The sequence below is a fragment of the Pistacia vera genome, unplaced genomic scaffold (genome assembly GCF_008641045.1).
Source record: "Pistacia vera cultivar Batoury unplaced genomic scaffold, PisVer_v2 Contig206, whole genome shotgun sequence".
Classification (NCBI taxonomy): Eukaryota; Viridiplantae; Streptophyta; class Magnoliopsida; order Sapindales; family Anacardiaceae; genus Pistacia; species Pistacia vera.
This window is the reverse complement of record NW_022196009.1, coordinates 794,288-815,001: the sequence shown is the minus strand read 5'-3', so window position 1 is coordinate 815,001 and position 20,714 is coordinate 794,288. Positions and strand designations below refer to the sequence as shown.

At 36.7% G+C, this 20,714-nt stretch overlaps 2 protein-coding genes and 1 pseudogene across 2 annotated transcripts; 2 read left to right on the top strand and 1 right to left on the bottom strand.

Moving 5' to 3' along the window:
• Positions 1-10,314: 10,314 nt before the first annotated feature.
• LOC116129051 (LOB domain-containing protein 39-like) lies at positions 10,315-11,528 on the top strand. Its single transcript, XM_031414795.1, has 2 exons — positions 10,315-10,644; positions 10,730-11,528. The coding sequence occupies exons 1-2, from the start codon at positions 10,461-10,463 to the stop codon at positions 11,194-11,196; spliced, it is 651 nt and encodes a 216-aa protein (XP_031270655.1). The 5' UTR covers positions 10,315-10,460; the 3' UTR covers positions 11,197-11,528.
• Positions 11,529-12,641: 1,113 nt separating this feature from the next.
• On the bottom strand, positions 12,642-15,546 carry LOC116129019 (QWRF motif-containing protein 9). The gene is made up of 4 exons (XM_031414753.1): positions 15,433-15,546; positions 15,234-15,323; positions 13,195-13,302; positions 12,642-13,054 (listed from the first exon to the last, which is right to left on the bottom strand). The coding sequence occupies exons 1-4, from the start codon at positions 15,544-15,546 to the stop codon at positions 12,980-12,982; spliced, it is 387 nt and encodes a 128-aa protein (XP_031270613.1). The 3' UTR covers positions 12,642-12,979.
• A 1,253-nt stretch (positions 15,547-16,799) lies between these two features.
• On the top strand, positions 16,800-17,346 carry LOC116128996 (annotated as a pseudogene).
• The last annotated feature ends 3,368 nt before the right edge of the window (positions 17,347-20,714 follow it).

Genomic DNA, 20,714 nt, shown 5'->3' with positions numbered 1-20,714 from the left:
ACAATTTAAAGGTAAACAATATTCAGTGGACCATGTTGCATAGGAAATTGAAAGGAGAACGGTAAGAAACTGTACAATACTTGGCAAGTAAAATTGTTGCTTGAGTTGAGTAGGTAAGGCCATCAAATGAAGAAACCTTTTGGAATTTCTACTATTGTTTTTTCTCTCCAGGAAAAACAACATCATATAATTCAGAAATCATATTGTAATTACTAATAGGAGAACTGTATGATAATGTGATTATTACAGAGTGCTGTGATCCAGACTTAATTAAAGGCTGAAACTATTCTAGCTTGATTCATGGCTTGAGTCATGGAATTACAGTTACAGATGTCATGTAGCTTAGTACAAGCGAAGGGTCCAGGAAAGAATGCACCGAGAGGTAGAAGACTCACTATCTGTTGTTTACGTCCTGCGGTAATCAAACATCGCCTCTCGTAGACATTCGCGTTCCTGTGCGGTTATCAAACACACTCGTATTTTAGGGCTTCCCCTTTTTCAATCACCTCCTACATTGATTATATTTCAATATTTTAAATTTGTAATCTTGTATAAATTGAACACACTGCGATACCGAAATATACAAAAAAGAAATATTCTTTCATCTTCTATCCTGTTATCTTCTAGGCACTGTCATCTTTATTCCTCGACCTCTTTTGCCTCTCTTCTTGCCATACTCTAACATGGTATTAGAGCCACTACACTTCCTTTAGCTTCTGCAACTTTATCTTTCCTCTTCTGTCCCTTCAAAGGCAAACAGAAACTCTATTAGTTTCTCTCAAAATTCCACTCGTCAATCACCAAAATCAATTTCCAAAAAGTTATCAGATCAAACACTTCAATGACAACCAACATACGCACTGCTGAACCAGCCCACAATGAAACAAACGGCCCAACTCTCACAACAAGCCCACCTTTCACAACCGGCCCAAACCCATTTCCCTATGGTATGCCGGGTCACAACCTGGATTCACCTCAACCAACGAGTCAATACCCGTATCCTTTCACCTTCCAAATGGTTCAACCCATCGATCACTACCCTGAACCAGACGATGTCTTCTTCTCCCCGGCCTCCAATGGACCGCAAATCACACTCATCAAGCAGCAGTTAATCGGATCCGAAAACTACTCAACATGGACAAGAGATTTCTGACGAGCCCTCATCACTAAAGACAAAGAAGGCTTTGTCGTTGGCACCATCCCACCACCACCTCTGGATTCACCTCTTCATCGTCACTGGAAAAGGTGCAATATGCTTGTGAGATCTTGGCTCAACAATTGTCTGTCTTCTGAAGTGGTGGACGAACTGCTGTTGATTGAAATAGCTACAGAAATGCGACAAAACATTAGAGACATGTATAGAAAACTCGATTTGGCCAAAATTTACACTTTCCGGCAACAACTTGCAGAAATCAATCAAGGTGATGCAATTGTGACTTTATATTTTAACAAACTCTCTTCAATATGGCATGAATTAGATGCTGCAGAAGAAAAGCTTGAAGGACCACCGACAACCCTTACACAATTTCAGAGGATTCGCAATCAAGAACGACGTAGCCGTTTCCTCTTGGGTCTCAATGAAGATTTTTTGGCATTTCGAACACAGATCCTTGCCGCAGCTCCACCACCAGATCTTCGTCAGGTTTTTCAGCTTGCTGTGCAGGAAGAGAGCCAACAATGTGTTGTCGTGAACCTAGTTAGTAAATACGGGTACGACAAAAAAAAGGGTACATAAATTTTATGGTTATAATATGGCAAACAGTGAAAAATACGTTAATAAAAATTTGGCCATAAAATTCGGATACGGAAAAAATATGGTACGGCTATGTACAGGTTTAATACGGTACATTGTCAATAATATGTTTTGAAAAATATGGCAATATCAATCTTAGTTTTAACACTTTTATGGACTACTGATTAAAATACTATATGTGTTGCTTCCATTTCTATATAAGTGTTTGTTTTAAGAAGTAAACATTTAGTTTTAATATTAAAATTATAAACCTTTAATTATATATTTAAGTTAATACGGCAAAGAGCCGTAAATGAGAAGCTATCATTTATTTTATTTACATTATTTTTTATTGATCTAAAGTTCTAATTTTGTATTAGAAGGAGACATCATGAATTTATATAGTATTTTTAGATATAAGGTATCCAAATCTAACATCATCAATCCTGAAACAAAAGATTTGAAGTTGTGGGATATGTCGAATTTGTTTTTAATATATTAATTAATCTATTAAAATGAATGATAATAAAAAATGTAAGGAAGATCTTAAAAGAAGCAGAAAAAGTTTGTTGTTGTGAACCCTTCGTTAAGATCTCTCCACGTAGGCAAATGGAACCGACCCCACCATCCAATTTTGTGATTCTGAAACTTCACCAGTTCGCCCACCGTTTTGCCTTTTGCCTCTAGCCTTTGCTGCTGTTTGTATTTCCCCCAAAATCAAAACCCACCGCCCACCATTTCCTTGATGCAAACACATCTAAAATCTAAATCTCAATCTCGTTCTCTTCATTCCTGGAGCTGTGGTGGATGGCAAGAACCAACAAGTACACCTCCATCAACTTCAATCACGTGCTCGAAAAAAATATCTCTCCGGCTACCTCTGCCACCAACTCAACTAGACAACCTTCCTCTTCCTCTTCTTATTCTTCGATCGCTTCTTCAAATACTAGTAACAAAGCTCTGTTACCTTCCTCCAGAAGCCATGGCCGTATGCTTGTTCGCGAATAACAAAGCTCAGTTTTTTTTTTTTCAATAATTCATGAATAATTCGTGAATAATTCGCGAATTATACAGATGTTCATATCATACGCGTATAATTTGGCAACCTTTATAAAATACTAAAATGTGCATTTTATACGCGTATTTACTAACTAGGGTCGTGAATGGCTCTTGATCTGGCGATGCAGTTGCCTTCGTCGGTGCTCGCCAGAACGACTTGGGTTCTCCAATTTTGGAGAAAGACTTGCAGCTAGAGTTCCACAATTTTTCTCTAGCCCCTGTTTTATATGAACCAACTGTTAGTGTATGCCCTAGGAACCAATCGTGTCATCGGTTCCGAGGCATTATGTTTTGTATATATATGTGAATGTATATAGTTTGTATATACATTTTATCTTATCAATAGAAGAAAGTGTTCTTATTTCACATATGGTATTGCTTCATTTATATATATGTATTACATGTGAAATGTCCGGATGATACAAATATTTAGAAGATCAAAATCATCAAAGTATTCCCTACATAGGTAATATTAATTGGGCAATAATATTACATAGTAGGCATGCTGAATGCCTCCGTAGAATATCATGTGATGGTATTGGTGTGGGTGATTATAAAAGTTATATCACTAGGGCATTAGCATGGATACGCGGTTAGTGAACTGTTTATCGAATATGGCCATTTATGATGAATCACATGGACATTTAAAATGTAGTCAATGATTTATCATAAGATCGTACTAGGGTATTATTAATCCTTAGACCTGAGATATCACGGTTGGATTCTGCATAAACGCATATGGTTCATATGGTGTATAAACATGAGGCTAATCATGCCATGTGTTAATAAGCCGATTTGGCCATGTGTTGTTTATGTGTGAGGACAAGTGATAGTCAAGATGGGATCCGTTGACTTGGTATAGATTGATATCAAGTTCCTAGACAAATGTCAAGATACATTGGAAAAGGGAAATCTCCGGCCGGGGTATATAAAATGTTACATGAAAGGTTGTTTCATGGTGACACGTTCCATATGTATTGAATTAAAATTAAGATAAGGATTTTGACATACCATGAATCCATTCTTAATTGGGATTAGATAACGGAAGGATTTGATTATACAACGTGTATGATTGTAAAAGGTTCGTTGGAGTATATCTTCATTGTGACTTAGGGGTTATGGAGCATTGCTAGATGCCTACCATAATCAGTGGGAGTTTTGTTCATAAAGAGTTATGACAAAACATATCGAAATAGTCTGTGATATTGGGCCCACGGCTAGGCCACAGTGAACCTAAGAGGTCACACATAAAAACTAAGGAGAATGGAGAAATAGCCAAAGAGAGTTGATTATCCAAGGTTGGCTAGCACCTACCAAGGGTAATAAAGTTATTTATATGAAACATTTTCTTTATATTAAATTGGATTTTACAAGGGGTTGTAAATGTAAACAATTTAAGGGTTAAATTGTTATGTAAACAATTTAAGAGTTAAATTGTTAATTGTGATTAAATGTTAATCCAATGTTATCATTTAAAGAAGTTTAACAACTTTATAACAATTATGGAATTGTTTAAGGAAGTCCAAAACAATTATTGAATTGTTTACAAGGATTCCTATATAAAGAAAATGATATATCAATTTTTGTGTAGAGAAAAATCTCTAAGAACCCTAAATCTCTCTCTTGGTCAAATTTCTTCTTCCATTGGTGTGGATACTCTTTTGCTTAATTTCTATTGAAATTAAGAGAATCCAAGGTTGCTAAGGGATTAAGGTAAAATGTTCTACCTTACTTATTTCAATTTGATTGAAATTTATTTTTAAACTATGACTATACTTGTTATAGTATGATATGTTTGATTCTCCATGCATCTATCTTTCACCAACCAAGGGTCCATATCAAATGTAGCAATCAAACAGCTCTCAATTGATCTCTCTTCATAACCAATCCAACAGCCAACATGCTGCCACATCATTGCTGTGGTCCATTGGGTCTTCAAATTGGCAAAATGAGCCAAATGGTCCAATGGTCCAACCAGGTCAACATGGCAGAATGGGTCAAACGGGCCAGGTCACACAAAGTTGGGAAAAATAATTTTTTTTGCGACTATTGCAAAAAACGGAGTCATGCCCAAGATAAATGCTGGAAATTACATGGGCATCCTACCAACAAATCTAGTAATTCAACTGTTCACCAAGTCAACACTATTCCTGCTGGAAATGCAATTTTTGCACCCATGATCAGCACGGAAGAATATAATCAATTGCTTCAAATGATGAATCAACTCCCACAAACGTCCTCGACTTCCTACGTATATACATCTTATTGTTTAAATTCAATTAAAGATGATATTTGGATTATTGATTCAGGGGCTAGTGATTATATCATTTGTAACTAAATTTTTTTTACCCACAAATCCAACACATCATCCATTTCCGTTCACATGCCAAATGGGAATATAGCACCTTCCACACATATAGGAACAATTCAACTCAGTAAACATCTGATCCTTAAGAATGTTCTATTTGTTCTAGATTTCTAATTCAACCTCATATCCATCTCAAAAATTGGCACTGATAATCACTGTATTCTAAAATTCCACTCTAATATATGTGAATTTCAGGACCCTTCGACTAGGACACCGATGGGCTTGGGTAGAGTAACTAGTGACCTGTATTACTGGATTTTCGATAGTTCTTCCAATAAATTTCTCTATTGTATTACAAACAATAAAACTTTAAAATTCCTTTATTCTCCATCAAAGACTAGGTCACAATGCATCCATTCCTCAACCAAAATGCTCAATATGTAATTTAGCTAAACAATCTTGCATCAATTTTCCTCATAGCACTTTTACTACCATACAACCATTTGCCCTCATCCATATTGATATATGGGGTCCATTTCACACTCAAAATCATGATGGGTCTAGGTTTTTTCTCACCATTATAGATGATTTATCTAGGGGCACATGGGTATTCCTAATGCAGTAAAAAACACAAACCTTCACTCACATTAGGAATTTTATATCCATGGTGACCACCAATTCAAATCATCAGTTCAAAGGGTTTGAGTTGATAATGTTCAGGAATTTTTTAGTCGTTAGTGTTCCTCATTGTTTTTGTCACTAGGCATTCCACACCAAAACTCTTGCACATACACTCCTCAACAGAATGGGGTAGTAGAAAGAAAACACAGACACCTCTTAGAAGTAGCCAGAGCCCTAAAACACTAAGCCAATATTCCCATTAAATTTTAGGGAGAATGTGTGATCACTGCCACATACCTGATCAATCTGATGCCAACCTGTATCCTTGGTGGCAAACGTCCTTGTAAGGTATTGTTTGATAAAGTACCCAAAATCAGTCATCTTCGAGTTTTTGGTTGTCTCTGTTATTTTGCAATTGTTGGGCCTCATGACAAATTCGGACCACGGGCTACTTAGTGCATTTTTATGGGACATCCAATGTTACAAAAAGGATATCATCACTATGACCCCACATCAGATAAGTTTTTTTAATTTCTAGAGAAGTCATTTTTCATGAAGATGGTTTTCCTTTTGTTACAAATGATGTTATTCCAACTCCATCAACAAGTCACCCATGTTTCTTGAAGATAAATCTCCAACAGGTCCTCAATTTGCAATACTTGCTATCCCCACTACCAATTTACCATCACTAGAAACAACACCATAGCATCAACACCAGCCTACTCCCACATCTCCACAAACAGTCTCCCTTCCACCTACTGAAATACCCTCAACCACGCAAACAGAATCTCCTGTCCCACCTCTTGTTTATCCTCAAAGACGGTCAACTCGTTCCACCCGATCACCTATCTAGACATTAGATTATGTTTGTCCCACCGTACTAAATTCATTAGGTACACTATACCCAACCTCCATTTATGTCAATTATGATCGTCTTTCTCCTACACATAAAGTTTGTATCAACCAAATTTTTGTCGACCATGAACCGTCCAACTATTCAGAAGCTGTCCAACATATTCAATGGCAGAAAGCAATGGCAAATGAACTAAATGCCTTAGCTCATAATAACACTTGGGATCTTGTACCTCGCCCCACTCACAGGAAACCCATTGGTTGCAAATGGGTGTTCAAATTCAAATATCGAGCAGATGGTTCCATCAAATGATATAAAACTTGACTGGTGGCAAAACGTTTCACACACGAGAAGGTTTTGATTACCAAGAAACATTCTCACCCATTGCCAAACATGTTACTGTAAGGTTAGTTTTATCCATTGCCTCTACTTGTGACAGGTCCCTACACCAAATGGATGTTCATAATGTTTTTCTTCATAGTGATTTACATGAGGAGATATATATGGACCTTCCGCCTAGACTTCGTAGACAGGGGGAGAACATAGTATGTCGTCTACGCAAGTCTCTTTATGGTCTAAAACAAGCATCTCGATAGTAGAATGAAAAGTTCACAGAGGCTCTTACAAACATTAGTTTTCTACAATCCAAGCATGACTATGCCCTTTTCTCCTGGTGCAAAGGTGAATCTTTTATTGCATTCGTCATTTATGTTGATGACATTTTAATTACAGGAAATGATGAAGAGGGAATCAAAAGTTTGAAAGTGCATCTCAATAGGCATTTTCGAATTAAAAATCTTGGTGAGCCAAAATACTTTTTAGGAATTGAAATTGCTAGATCTCAAGCAGACATTTCCTTAAGTCAACGAAAGTATATTCTTGAACTTATATTAGACTCTACGTCAGCAACATGTAAACCAAATGTTATTCCAGTCGAGCAGAATATCAAGCTTACCACTCAATAGTATGATAAAGGGACGCCATCCTCAGAAATAGATCCGCCACTACAAGATCCCTCACATTATCAGAGACTTGTTGGACGACTAATTTACCTTACCATGACATGCCCTGATATCAGCTATGCGGTCCATATTCTCAAATAATTCATGCATGGGCCAAAACAATCACACATGGATGCAACAATGAAGGTACTCAAATACTTAAAAGAATGTATTGGCTTGGGACTTCTTTTGCCTTGAGATGGAAACTTAAACGTCACAGCATATTGTGACTTTGATTCGGCCACATCTCCCATGACAAGGAAATCTCTCACCGGATTATGTATAAAACTCGGAGGTGCACTAATCTCCTGGAAGACAAAGAAACAATCAACAGTATCTCTCTCATCAGCAGAGGTTGAATACAGAGCAATGGCTAAGATGACATGTGAGATCATCTGGATCCTCGGGTTACTAGGAGATTTGGACGTATATAAAAAGACACCTGTTCATTTATACTGCGATAACAAAGCTACAAATGATATTGCAGCCAATTCAATATTCCATAAAGAACAAAGCACATAAAGATTGATTGTCACTTCCAAGCACATAAAGATTGATTGTCACTTCCAAGCACATAAATTCAAGAAGTTATAATCAAGACTCTACATATCCGCACTTCAGAACAACCAGCGAATGTCTTCACAAAACCATTGTGCAGCAGACATCACTCTTATCTTCTTCACAAGCTTGGAGTTTATGACATTTACTAACCACAAGCTTGAGAGGGAGTGATGGAATGTGATTATTACAAAGTGTTGTGATCCAGGCTTAATTAAAGGTGAAACTATTCTAGCTTGATTCATGGCTTGAGTCATGGAATTACAGTTACAGATTTCATGTAATTACATTGATTATATTTCCATATTTTACATTTTTAATCTTGTATAAATTGAACACATTACAATACTGAAATATACAGAAAATAAATATTCTTTCATCTTCTATCCTCTTATCTTCTGGACACTCTGTCATCTTTATTCCTCGACCTCTTTTGCCTCTTTTCTTGCCATACTCTGACAAAACTTATTATTTTATACCACTTTTTGTCTATAGAACTGGGAAGCAAATTACATTACTGCTTCTTCCAATGGGTACTACAATTCGTCGTCTTGCCATATTATATTTTAGATGACGTGCCGTGTTGTAGCACTAATGCAAACGATATTTCAACTACCAATTTTAGAGGCAGGTGGACCTGTTGTTCAATTCTTTGAGAGAGAGAAAAGGGTGGCTTTGGGATGTCAGATTATATTCTGAACCCAAAATTGTTGAACATTACACTATCCTAAACATATTTCTATCACAAATCACATGCTATCAAAGCCCATCTCTGTGTCTCTGACGCAGGCCCTTGATTCTTGTTTTATTATATGTAGTTCAGTCACTGTCTGGCACTTATCCAGTTCTTCTCTAATTGTTTTTCATGATTTTTCATTTTTGGAGATCTGTCAGTTCTACTTAGCCATATAAGCTGGATCTTCCAAGCAAATTCCTCAATGAATGATGAAACAATGTCTGACATTAACTCATATGGCCTTGATATTGGTTTTGCACATCGCTGCAGAAGATGATAAAACTGATATCATGTTTGCATGAACTTGAGCGCACCATATATTGGGAATCTAGCACAGTAGAAAAGAGAAAAGCAGCGTTTGACAAATGTTGATAATATATATATATATAACTTTTTAAGTTCTTCTTGTAATGATTATTCTTTTTCCTATGTTCATCAAACAGTAAAAAAGATCTTTCACGAATAGAATTCGATAAATTCTCACCACCCGTCCCCCATGCCCATGCCCTTATTTCAATTCGTGGCTACATGTATCCTTTCATTGTTCACTGTTGACCTTAATTCTTTGCAATTTTGGGTTTTGGGGGAACAGGAATAGATAAGAATAAGATTTTATCTTTTTGTATTTTAGTCTTTGATGCAACAATATTACTCTTCTGTAGCTTCGTCAAGCTCACATCATATGAGCTAATCAATATCATAATCTTAACAATAAAGTTGTCGCAGTTCTATTTGTTGATGAATGGAAAATGGAAGGTTTTGGTTTCATTTCATCAGATTCCCACTTGATTGAGTAAAATATTGTTCGTGCATTAACAGCACAAGGAAAATGATTAGAAACTAACATTTCATACATATAAATAATCTTCTCTCAGATTAAGTAAGCTAAACACTAAATTAGTCAGCTTGACCTAGTAATTAAATACCAAATTATATGGTGCTTAATTTGTATGTTATGTTATGTGATGTGATGCGATCATGCGAGAGAAAGACTTTCTCTCCCACATGGGTAAGATAATGAACGTATTTATTCTTTCTCAATATTCATTAATGACTTCATCCACTATGTTAGTTGCATAAGACATTACGTAACTATTACTAATTACTTGAATTTAATTAATCTGAGAGATCATAAATAATATCGTGTCAAGATTTCATGTCGTACCCAAAAAAAGTACTACAGATAGATTAAAAAGGAGTGGAGGAAACAAATCTAACCGTCAACATCAATCAGAAACCAAAAATCCAACGGTGCAACTTGAAGAACAAAGAGAAGCGGAAACACGGAGCCGCTCGTGCCCAGAGTTTGGAAGATATTCCCTCGATCCACGCCCACATCGTACACCCTAAAACCCCACCGTCAAAAAATAAACTTAACTCAACCACAGTTACTTTAACTCAACCATTAATTAACCATTTTAAATTTGTTCTCTTCTTATAGAACTCTCCAACTCTTTTAACTCTGGTACTCACTCTCTCTTCACTACTTTTCTGGGTTTTAGACTTCTAAAACTAAATTACTTCTACTGTAAGAAATCTGAAACAAAATTTTGGTCTATAAATCGGACGGTGGTGATTAAGGGTGAGAAATCATGAGCTGCAACGGGTGCAGAGTTCTGCGAAAGGGGTGCAGTGAGACATGCATATTGAGATCATGCTTGCAGTGGATGGACTCTCCCGAAGCCCAAGGCAACGCCACCTTGTTTCTCGCTAAGTTTTTTGGCCGCAGCGATCTATTATCCTTCATCGCTGCTGTTCCTGAAACTCAAAGACCAGGTTATACATATTTACATATAAAGATACTTTATTTTTGCTTTATATATGTATAACTCCTTTTTTAACTGCTTTTTTTTCTTTTCAGCTTTGTTTCAGTCTTTATTGTTTGAAGCGTGTGGGAGAACAATTAATCCGGTGGACGGAGCGGTGGGTTTACTGTCAAGTGGTAACTGGCACTTGTGCCAGGCGGCGGTGGAGACGGTGCTAGCTGGAGGAACTCTGAGACCGATATCGGGACATAATGGAGTTTTGAAGGCAAACTGTACCGATGAATCTTCCGGAAGTTATTATGTGGATGGCTTCATGATGAAGAGCCTCCACCCCCAATCAAGGCCGTTGATTATACATGATCGAAGGGAACAGAACCGGAAGTCTGATCTTGATCTGTCTCTGAAACCCAAGTTTGGTAGCAGCGGGGTGAAACGTGGCAGAGGAAGGGGTTGTCAGAGAGCACATGCGATGTCGTTTTACTCAGAAGAATCGGAGATGACTAGTCTTCAGAGTGAAGTAACAGAAAAAGAAGAAAGGAAGCTTTTGAATCTGTTTGTTTGAATTACAATAGAAATGATCATGAGATTGCAAGAGAGTTATTATGTTTAAAAAATGACGGCTTTTGTAGAAGTATCAAGAGGAGATTAAATAAAATAATAAATGGAAAAAGCTTGTAATTTTGGTTGGTTACTCCGGCGAATGAATGGAATTTTCCGGTGAGTTTTGTTTTTGAAGTTAACGTATGCTTGGTGTTTAGTGATAAAAAAAGTGACGTGTTAAGTTGTCTGTTTGATTGTAAGCAGCGTTGTCAGCTTCCATGGATTTGTCAGGACCGTACATTTCCAATGGAGGACTTAGAAGCGTCTGATAATATAATGGAGTCGTTTGATCAAGGGATGTCTCCATTGCTTGACACGTTCTAATTAACAACGCGATTTTGCCAAAGAACAAAGAAAATATCATGTGTATTGTACTGCATATAATAAATTAAATAAATGTTTAATTGTGCTAAAAATAGATAAAGATAGAGATTGGATAATTAAATAAAGGTAATGTGTTATTTGTATAAACCTGATACAAAGACAGTTTATCGTGACACATCAAGTGAGTGTCACGTGACATCAAGTGAGTGTCACGTGATATAAAAACTTATATGACATTAATATGATATTAAGTTATATGATCTTTAATGTCACGTGCCATATCATATCAAGTCAGCTTGTGCAAACATAAAGAGAGTTTGTACAAACATTACCATTAAATAAATGGTGAAGGAAGTTGATGATTTGGAGATGGGAATGGTGTGATGCAAATGGATGAAAAATTAGATTAGAGGGAGCATCTGGAGCTAGGAGAATTAGAGGTGGAGAGTGGGCCCTAGAATGGTGCGGTGCACGTCAGCCTCCTGCTTGGACCATAGTCCTCCTCCATTGGAAGTGGGTTCCACGGCATCAACACCTTGTTTTTTATCTTCTTTTTTTTTTTTTTTTATAAAACAAAAGCAAAGTCTTATTCCAAATCCAATCCATTCGCTTCACCTAGCTTCGCCTCGCCGCGTCTACAAGCATATGCTGTGGATCCCACTACACCTTCAATAAAATACCTTATTCCCACGCAAGCAAAATCCAAAAGTAACAAACAAATTCATTCTCTCTGCACGCTTCCTGCCAACTCTTACAATATCAATATCAATACCATAGACATAGTTGATTGTTAAGGTTCGAGGGAGTCAGTGAAAGTCAATGATCTCTAACTAAATTATAATCAGTTTTAAGAATTCAAGTTTGAAGATTTGTCTGGAAAAATCCTGGTAGAAAACGTAGAGATCGGAGAAAAAATGTATTATAAAAAATACCCAGAACTTGTTATTTCTTATTTGGATTACCTCAGCCTTCAGGCTTCCATTAATTAATTTTTCATACGCATTAAAAAATGATATCATAGTGGCAGAAGACTCTGATTTTTATAAAAGAAAAAAAAAAATCCCACATTATACATACACGATATAACACAAACAAACTTGATAAAACCATTGAATAATAGAAAATTAGCAGACATCATTACACATATTTACATTATACTTTCCTCTGGCCTATAGAAAAAGTAAAATGTATACAACCTAATTTGACTATGAGAAAGACCGCAACCTATGCAAACAGAAATAGACCTAATACAGTTAACCCTTGACGTATGAGAACAAAGGCCAAATAAGCACTCTTCTGCTTTTTAAAAGCCACAACAATGATTCAATCCCTTATTAGGTGCGGCTCCATAATTCCAAGAAGAAATGGGATTTTTTTAAGTCACGTTAGTATTAGGGATAGACAGTGAAATGATGTAAACTTTACACTTTCGTTGTCAGGCTTGAAGGTATACGTTCCAGTTGTAAAATTTGTGTTCTCACACTACATTCCTTCACCTGGTAATTGAAACATTTTTTTCAGATAAACAAGGATTTCAAGATCTCTTAACTCAAAGCAGCTACCCTATCAATGAAAATTCTAATACTGATCCACTCTTGTAACTCCTTTCAAATAATAAATCAAATAAAAAAATTACCTGCATGGCCGCAATTGCTGACAAGAGATCTTTGCAGTGACAAAGTAAAACATGTTCTTTTGCACTTACATGGGCAAGTTCAGCCACTAAGGAATTAACTTCCCCAGCCTATCAATGAAAAATAAATTTGGGCGTCAGATAGAACCCTTTAAGAATGACAAAGCGTGCAATAATATTTGAGATACATGATGATTGACTTAACACTTGTCTGCCAATATATCAGCCACAAAGTAAGATGCAAATTGCAGACCAAAAAAAAAAAAAGTATGCCTGGCTATTATACACAACAGTAGGTTAGCATGTGGTGCATAAGCTTGATCCAATCTGATTTGACAGGTAGTAAGAGAACCATTTTTCTCGTTTGAAATTACAAAGAGGGTGGAAAATAGGTTAGCAGGCATGTGTCTTGAAGACCATTGGATGGGATACTCTTACCACTTCTCCTCAGCCCATCCAATGGTCCTCAACAGGCCGGTATGTTACCAACTCCAGTAACAAAACGAATCCTACTGACATAAAGATAATTGTCAATTGGAGGCATGATATAATCCAAGTCATGATATTCTACAACAAAGTATATTTAATTTCTCTCTATTTTCTCTGGCCAAACTCTTCCCAAACACCTTCACAACAACCTTAAGTCTAGACAAACAAGTCTTTAGAAGAACCATTTTTCACACGAATTCCATTTCGAATGAACAACAAGGCTACCATGAATTTTCACTTAACTTCCAACCTTGCAACTTCCAAGATCAAAAGCCCATCTTTCAATCATTTTTACATAAAACTTATGGACAGGAATGAAAATTCCCACAAATCTTAAGAGGTTCAGTTGTTTATAGTTCTTTTTCTTTCCTTTTTTTCTTTTTAATGGGATTTTCTCCAGAACTACAATTGAGTTGTTGTGGAAAAAAAAAAAAAAAAAAAAAAAGACAATTCTCATTTGTTTGTATTTAAAAAGGAGAGTTGTCAAAGTTGTTAATTTCTTGGGTTGGAAAGGTTTCTATGTGAATTTGGGATTAGTTATGTAGAGTATGAATGGGTATTTTTAGTTGCAAAGAATGTGAACAAGGTTATTTTCTTGCAGAGTGAGAAGTTGTTGAAGGCAAGGGCAATTTCCTTATCAAATATGAAAGAATGGGTTTCGTTTTAATGAATTACATTGACAAATGATAGTACACATGTCCATAAAAAAACATAGCGAGTGACAGTGCGACTGCTCCTCGCATGGCTCTTGTCGGTAGATATACACCTGGTTTTCCCCTTTTTTAGCTACTGTTATCTAATATAAGGATATGGTTAACAGTGCTTGTTGACTGCATCCCATGGTTTAAAATGGCCAAATACTTTACTGGGCTAATAACAAAGATTTATCCCTAATTAAATTCTTAAATGAGAATCCAAGAAGATTTAAACAGGATATATTCATGCTCTCAAATATGAGAAGCATATTACCCCACAGCTGAAAATCTTGTTGCTCCCTCAATTAATGGCATAAACCACCATATGTTATATATATATTCAAAAATTAGATCCCAGGAGAAGAGCAAGTTCAAAATTATTTCAATCAATCAGATTCCAAGAAAGCCAAAGCTTTTCTTAAAGCAACTCTAAAATGTATAAAGGCAAGACCAGTTACTAGGCTGCTAATATATACATCTCAGTAACTTAGCTAACCCTTGGAAAGACAGTGTAAGGAAAATAAACAATAGAAATGTGCCAAAGTACATAGGTAACGTATGGTATAAACCTGGATCAAATGCTACAACATGACACCAAAAAAAATACAAAGGCTAGTCCATTATAATTTGGACAATGGAATGATTTTGAACCAAAGAATTGGGTTCCACATTCAAGAGTAGAACATCATTGCAAATTTCTAAAGCCTTGATAGTTCATTAAAAGAAAGAAAGAAAGAAAAGCAAAACGTTTTGAAATAGTCCCCATTGAAAAGTAACAATCATGTGAAAAACAGCTTTATAGTTCATGACAACGGTTGGTAAGGTAGAGAATGAACAAATGGGAAAGAAAATGATTACCTTTGATAACAATAAGCATATTGAGGAAGCCATTGCCTGCATCACATCAACTGCTGACGAAATAGCATCCTTAACATTTTGGACATCTGCCTGTATATGTAGAGTCCAATAAGCTCTCCATTAAAAGTAAATATGCATGTGGGTAGGCCACTGAGAATCCTAAGTTTAAAAGCAGGAATGAAAATGAGGAGATGCATACCCTTGCCCCTCCAACAACAGGAAGGCGAAGTGTACTAGCCCTCAAAGCTTCTATAGCCCCCAACAATGAACTGGAGTAATCCCGTTCCATAAGCGATGATTCTTCCAAATACATCATCTGGGAGCAGAATTTAAAACTGATATATGTTTGCCATGAACTTGAGCGCCACATATATTGGGAATCTAGCACAGTAGAAAAGAGAAAGGCAGCGTTTGACAAATGTTGATATAACTTTTAAGTTCTTCTTGTAATGATTATTCTTTTTCTTATGTTCACAAACAGTAAAAAGATCTTTCACGAATAGAATTCGATAAATTCTCACCACCCGTCCCCATGCCCATGCCCTTATTTCAATTCGTGGCTACATGTATCCTTTCATTGTTCACTGTTGACCCAATTCTTTGCAATTTTGGGTTTTGGGGGAACAGGAATAGATAAGAATAGATTTATCTTTTTGTATTTTAGTCTTTGATGCAACAATATTACTCTTCTGTAGCTTCGTCAAGCTCACATCATATGAGCTAATCAATATCATAATCTTAACAAGAGTTGTCGCAGTTCTATTTGTTGATGAATGGAAAATGGAAGGTTTTGGTTTCATTTCATCAGATTCCACTCGATTGAGTAAAATATGTTCGTGCATTAACGACACAAAGAAAATGATAGAAACTAACATTTCATACATATAAATAATCTTCTCTCGATTAAGTAAGCTAAATACTAAATTATTCGCTTGACCTAGTAATTAAATACCGAATTAATGGGCTTAATTTGTATGTTATGTTATGTGAGTGATGCGATCATGCGAGAGAAGACTTCTCTCCCACATGGGTAAGATAATGAACGTATTTATTCTTTCTCAATTTCAGTAATGACCTCATCCACTTTATTAGTTGCATAAGACATTACGTAACTATTACTAATTACTTGAATTTAATTAATCTGAGAGATCATAATATATCGTGTCAAGTTTCATGTCGTACCCAAAAAAGTACTACAGATAGATTAAAAAGGAGTGGAGGAAACAAATCTAACCGTCAACATCAATCAGAAACCAAAAACCGACGGTGCAACTTGAAGAACAAAGAGAAGCGGAAACACGGAGCCGCTCGTGCCCAGAGTTTGGAAGATATTCCCTCGATCCACGCCCACATCGTACACCCTAAAACCCCACCGTCAAAAAATAAACTTAACTCAACCACAGTTACTTTAACTCAACCATTAATTAACCATTTTAAATTTGTTCTCTTCTTATAGAATTCTCCAACTCTTTAACTCTGTACTCACTCTCTCTTCACTACTTTTCTGGGTTTTAGACTTCTAAACTAAATTACTTCTACTGTAGAAATCTGAAACAAAATTGGTCTATAAATCGGACGGTGGTGATTAAGGGTGAGAAATCATGAGCTGCAACGGGTGCAGAGTTCTGCGAAAGGGGTGCAGTGAGACATGCATATTGAGATCATGCTTGCAGTGGATGGACCCCGAAGCCCAAGGCAACGCCACTGTTTCTCGCTAAGTTTTTTGGCCGCAGCGATCTATTATCCTTCATCGCTGCTGTTCCTGAAACTCAAAGACCAGGTTATACATATTGCATATTAAGATACTTATTTTTGCTTTATATATGTATAACTCCTTTTTTAACTTTTTTTTTTCTTTTCAGCTTTGTTTCAGTCTTTATTGTTTGAAGCGTGTGGGAGAACAATCAATCCGGTGGAGGAGCGGTGGGTTACTGTCAAGTGGTAACTGGCACTTGTGCAGGCGGCGGTGGAGACGGTGCTAGCTGGAGGAACTCTGAGACCGATATCGGGACATAATGGAGTTTTGAAGGCAAACTGTACCGATGAATCTTCCGGAAGTTATTATGTGGATGGCTTCATGATGAAGAGCCTCCACCCCAATCAAGGCCGTTGATTATACATGATCGAAGGGAACAGAACCGGAAGTCTGATCTTGATCTGTCTCTGAAACCCAAGTTTGGTAGCAGCGGGGTGAAACGTGGCAGAGGAAGGGTTGGCAGAGAGCACATGCGATGTCGTTTTACTCAGAGATAGGAGATGACTAGTCTTCAGAGTGAAGTAACAGAAAAAGAAGAAAGGAAGCTTTTGAATCTGTTTGTTTGAATTACAATAGAAATGATCATGAGATTGCAAGAGAGTTATTATGTTTAAAAATGACGGCTTTTGTAGAAGTATCAAGAGGAGCTTAAATAAAATAAAATGGAAAAGCTTGTAATTTTGGTTGGTTACTCCGGCGAATGAATGGAATTTTCCGGTGAGTTTTGTTTTTGAAGTAACGTATGCTTGGTGTTAGTGATAAAAAAAGTGACGTGTTAAGTGTCTGTTTGATTGTAAGCAGCGTTGTCAGCTTCCATGGATTTGTCCGGACTGTAACATTTCCAATGGAGGACTTAGAAGCGTCTGATAATATAATGGAGTCGTTTGATCAAGGGATGTCTCCATTGCTTGACACGTTCTAATTAACAAGGCGATTTTGCCAAAGAACAAAGAAAATATCATGTGTATTGTACTGCATAATAATAAATTAACTAAATGTTTAATTGTGCTAAAATAGATAAAGATAAAGAGTGGATGAATAATAAGGATAAAGTTATTTGTATAAATTCTGTTTTTATACAAACTGATGTAGTGTATACACTAAATGAATGTCATGTATAAAGACTCATATGAAATTAATGTGATATTAAATTATATGATCTTTAATGTCACGTGACATATATATTACGTTGTTTCTACAAAAAAAGAGGTTTGATAAGCATTCCATAAATAAATGGTGAAGGAAGTTGATGATTTGGAGATGGGAATGGTGTGATGCAATGGATGAAAATTAGATTAGAGGGAGCATCTGGGCTAGGAGAATTAGAGGTGGAGAGTGGCCCTAGAATGGTGCGGTGCACGTCAGCCTCCTGCTTGGACCATAGTCCTCCTCCATTGGAAGTGGGTTCCACGGCATCAACACCTTGTTTTTTATCTTCTTTTTTTTTTTTATAAAACAAAAGCAAAGTCTTATTCCAAATCCAATCCATTCGCTTCACCTAGCTTCGCTCGCCGCGTCTACAAGCATATGCTGTGGATCCCACTACACCTTCAATAAATACCTTATTCCCGCAAGCAAAACCCAAAAGGAAAAACAAATTCATTCTCTCTGCACGCTTCCTACCAACTCTTACAATATCAATATCATAGACATAGTTGATTGTTAAGGTTCGAGGGAGTCAGTGAAAGTCAATGATCTCTAACTAAATTATATCAGTTTTAAGAATTCAAGTTTGAAGATTTGTCTGGAAAAATCCTGGTAGAAAACGTAGAGATCGGAGAAAAATGTATTATAAAAATACTCAGAACTTGTTATTTCTTATTGGATTACCTCAGCCTTCAGGCTTCCATTAATTAATTTTTCATACGCATTAAAAAATGATATCATAGTGGCAGAAGACTCTGATTTTTATAAAAGAAAAAAAAAATCCCACATTATACATACACGATATAACACAAACAAACTTGATAAAACCATTGAATAATAGAAATTAGCAGACATCATTACACATATTACATTATACTTTCCTCTGGCCTATAGAAAAGTAAAATGTATACAACCTAATTTGACTATGAGAAAGACCGCAACCTATGCAAACAGAAGTAACCTAATACAGTTAACCCTTGACGTATGAGAACAAAGGCCAAATAAGCACTCTTCTGCTTTTTAATGCCACAACAATCACTCAATCCCTTATTAGGTGCGGCGCCATAATTCCAAGAAGAAATGGGATTTTTTTTAAGTCACGTTAGTATTAGGGATAGACAGTGAAATGATGTAAACTTTACACTTTCGTTGTCAGGCTTGACGGTATACGTTCCAGTTGTAAAATTTGTGTTCTCACACTACATTCCTTCACCTGGTAATTGAAACATTTTTTCAGATAAACAAGGATTTCAAGACCTCTATAATTAAACATTTAAACTTAAACAAAATAAAACAAAACAAAATCAAAAAAAAAAATCAAAAAGAGGGTTAACCCGACCCAACCCGGCAGGTTAGGGTTGGCAGTCCGAGTTGGGCCAGCCAATTCCCCAACATTGGTGGGCCTAACTCGACCTGCCAATGTTGGCGGGCGGGTCAGGACCGACCCGCCACTTTGTGCAACCTGTCGCGGGTCGGGCTGCTTTTCCACCTCTAAGCTCGACTGGTGGCAAAAGGTTTCACACAACGAGAAGGTTTTGATTACCAAGAAACATTCTCACCCGTTGCCAAACATGTTACTGTAAGGTCATTTTTATCCACTGCCTCTACTCGTGACTAGTCCCTATATCAAATGGATGTTCATAATGTTTTTCTTCATGATGATTTACACGAGGAGATATATATAGACCTTCCGCCTGAACTTCATAGAGAGGGGGAGAACACAGTATGTCATCTGTGCAAGTCTCTTTATGGTTTAAAACAAACACCTCGGTAGTGGAATGAAGAGTTCACATAGGCTCTTACAAACATTAGTTTTCTACAATCCAAGCATGACTATGCCCCTTTCTCCTGGCGCAAAGGTGAATCTTTTATTGCACTCATCATTTATGTTGATGACATTTTAATTACAGGAAATGATGAAGAGGGAATCAAAAGTTTGAAAGTGCATCTTAATAGGCATTTTCGAATTAAAGATCTTGGCGAGCCAAAATACTTTGTAGGGATTGAAATTGTCAGATCTCAAGCAGGCATTTCCTTAAGTCAACAAAAGTATGTTCTTGAACTTATATCAGACTCTAGGTCAGCAACATGTAAACCAAATGTTATTCCAGTCGAGCAGAATATCAAGCTTACCACTCAAGAGTATGACAAAGAGACGCCATCCTCAGAAATAGATCTGCCACTACAAGATCCCTCGCATTATCAGAGACTTGTGGGGCGACTAATTTACCTTACCATGACACACCCTGATATCAACTATGCGGTCCATATTCTCAGTCAATTCATGCATGAGCCAAAACAATCACACATGGATGCAACAATGAAGGTACTAAAATACTTAAAAGGATGTCCTGGCTTGGGACTTCCTTTGCCTTGAGATGGAAACTTAAACGTCACAGCATATTGTGACTCTGATTGGGTCACATGTCCTATGACAAGGAAATCTCTCACCCGATTATGTATAAAACTCGGAGGTGCACTAATCTCCTGGAAGACAAAGAAACAATCAACAATATCTCTCTCATCAGCAGAGGTGAATACAGAGCAATGGCTAAAATGACATGTGAGATCATCTAGAT

What these genes read in the sequence shown, in the direction of transcription:
- LOC116129051 (XM_031414795.1), top strand. Translation starts at nt 10,461, where the DNA reads ATGAGCTGCAACGGGTGCAGAGTTCTGCGAAAGGGGTGCAGTGAGACA. An exon ending in TCCTGAAACTCAAAGACCAG is followed by an intron (nt 10,645 to 10,729) that starts GTTATACATATT and finishes TTTTCTTTTCAG; the next exon opens with CTTTGTTTCAGTCTTTATTG.
- LOC116129019 (XM_031414753.1), bottom strand. Translation starts at nt 15,546, where the DNA reads ATGTATTTGGAAGAATCATCGCTTATGGAACGGGATTACTCCAGTTCA. An exon ending in CTGTTGTTGGAGGGGCAAGG is followed by an intron (nt 15,324 to 15,432) that starts GTATGCATCTCC and finishes CTACATATACAG; the next exon opens with GCAGATGTCCAAAATGTTAA. An exon ending in CAGCAATTGCGGCCATGCAG is followed by an intron (nt 13,055 to 13,194) that starts GTAATTTTTTTA and finishes TTCAATTACCAG; the next exon opens with GTGAAGGAATGTAGTGTGAG.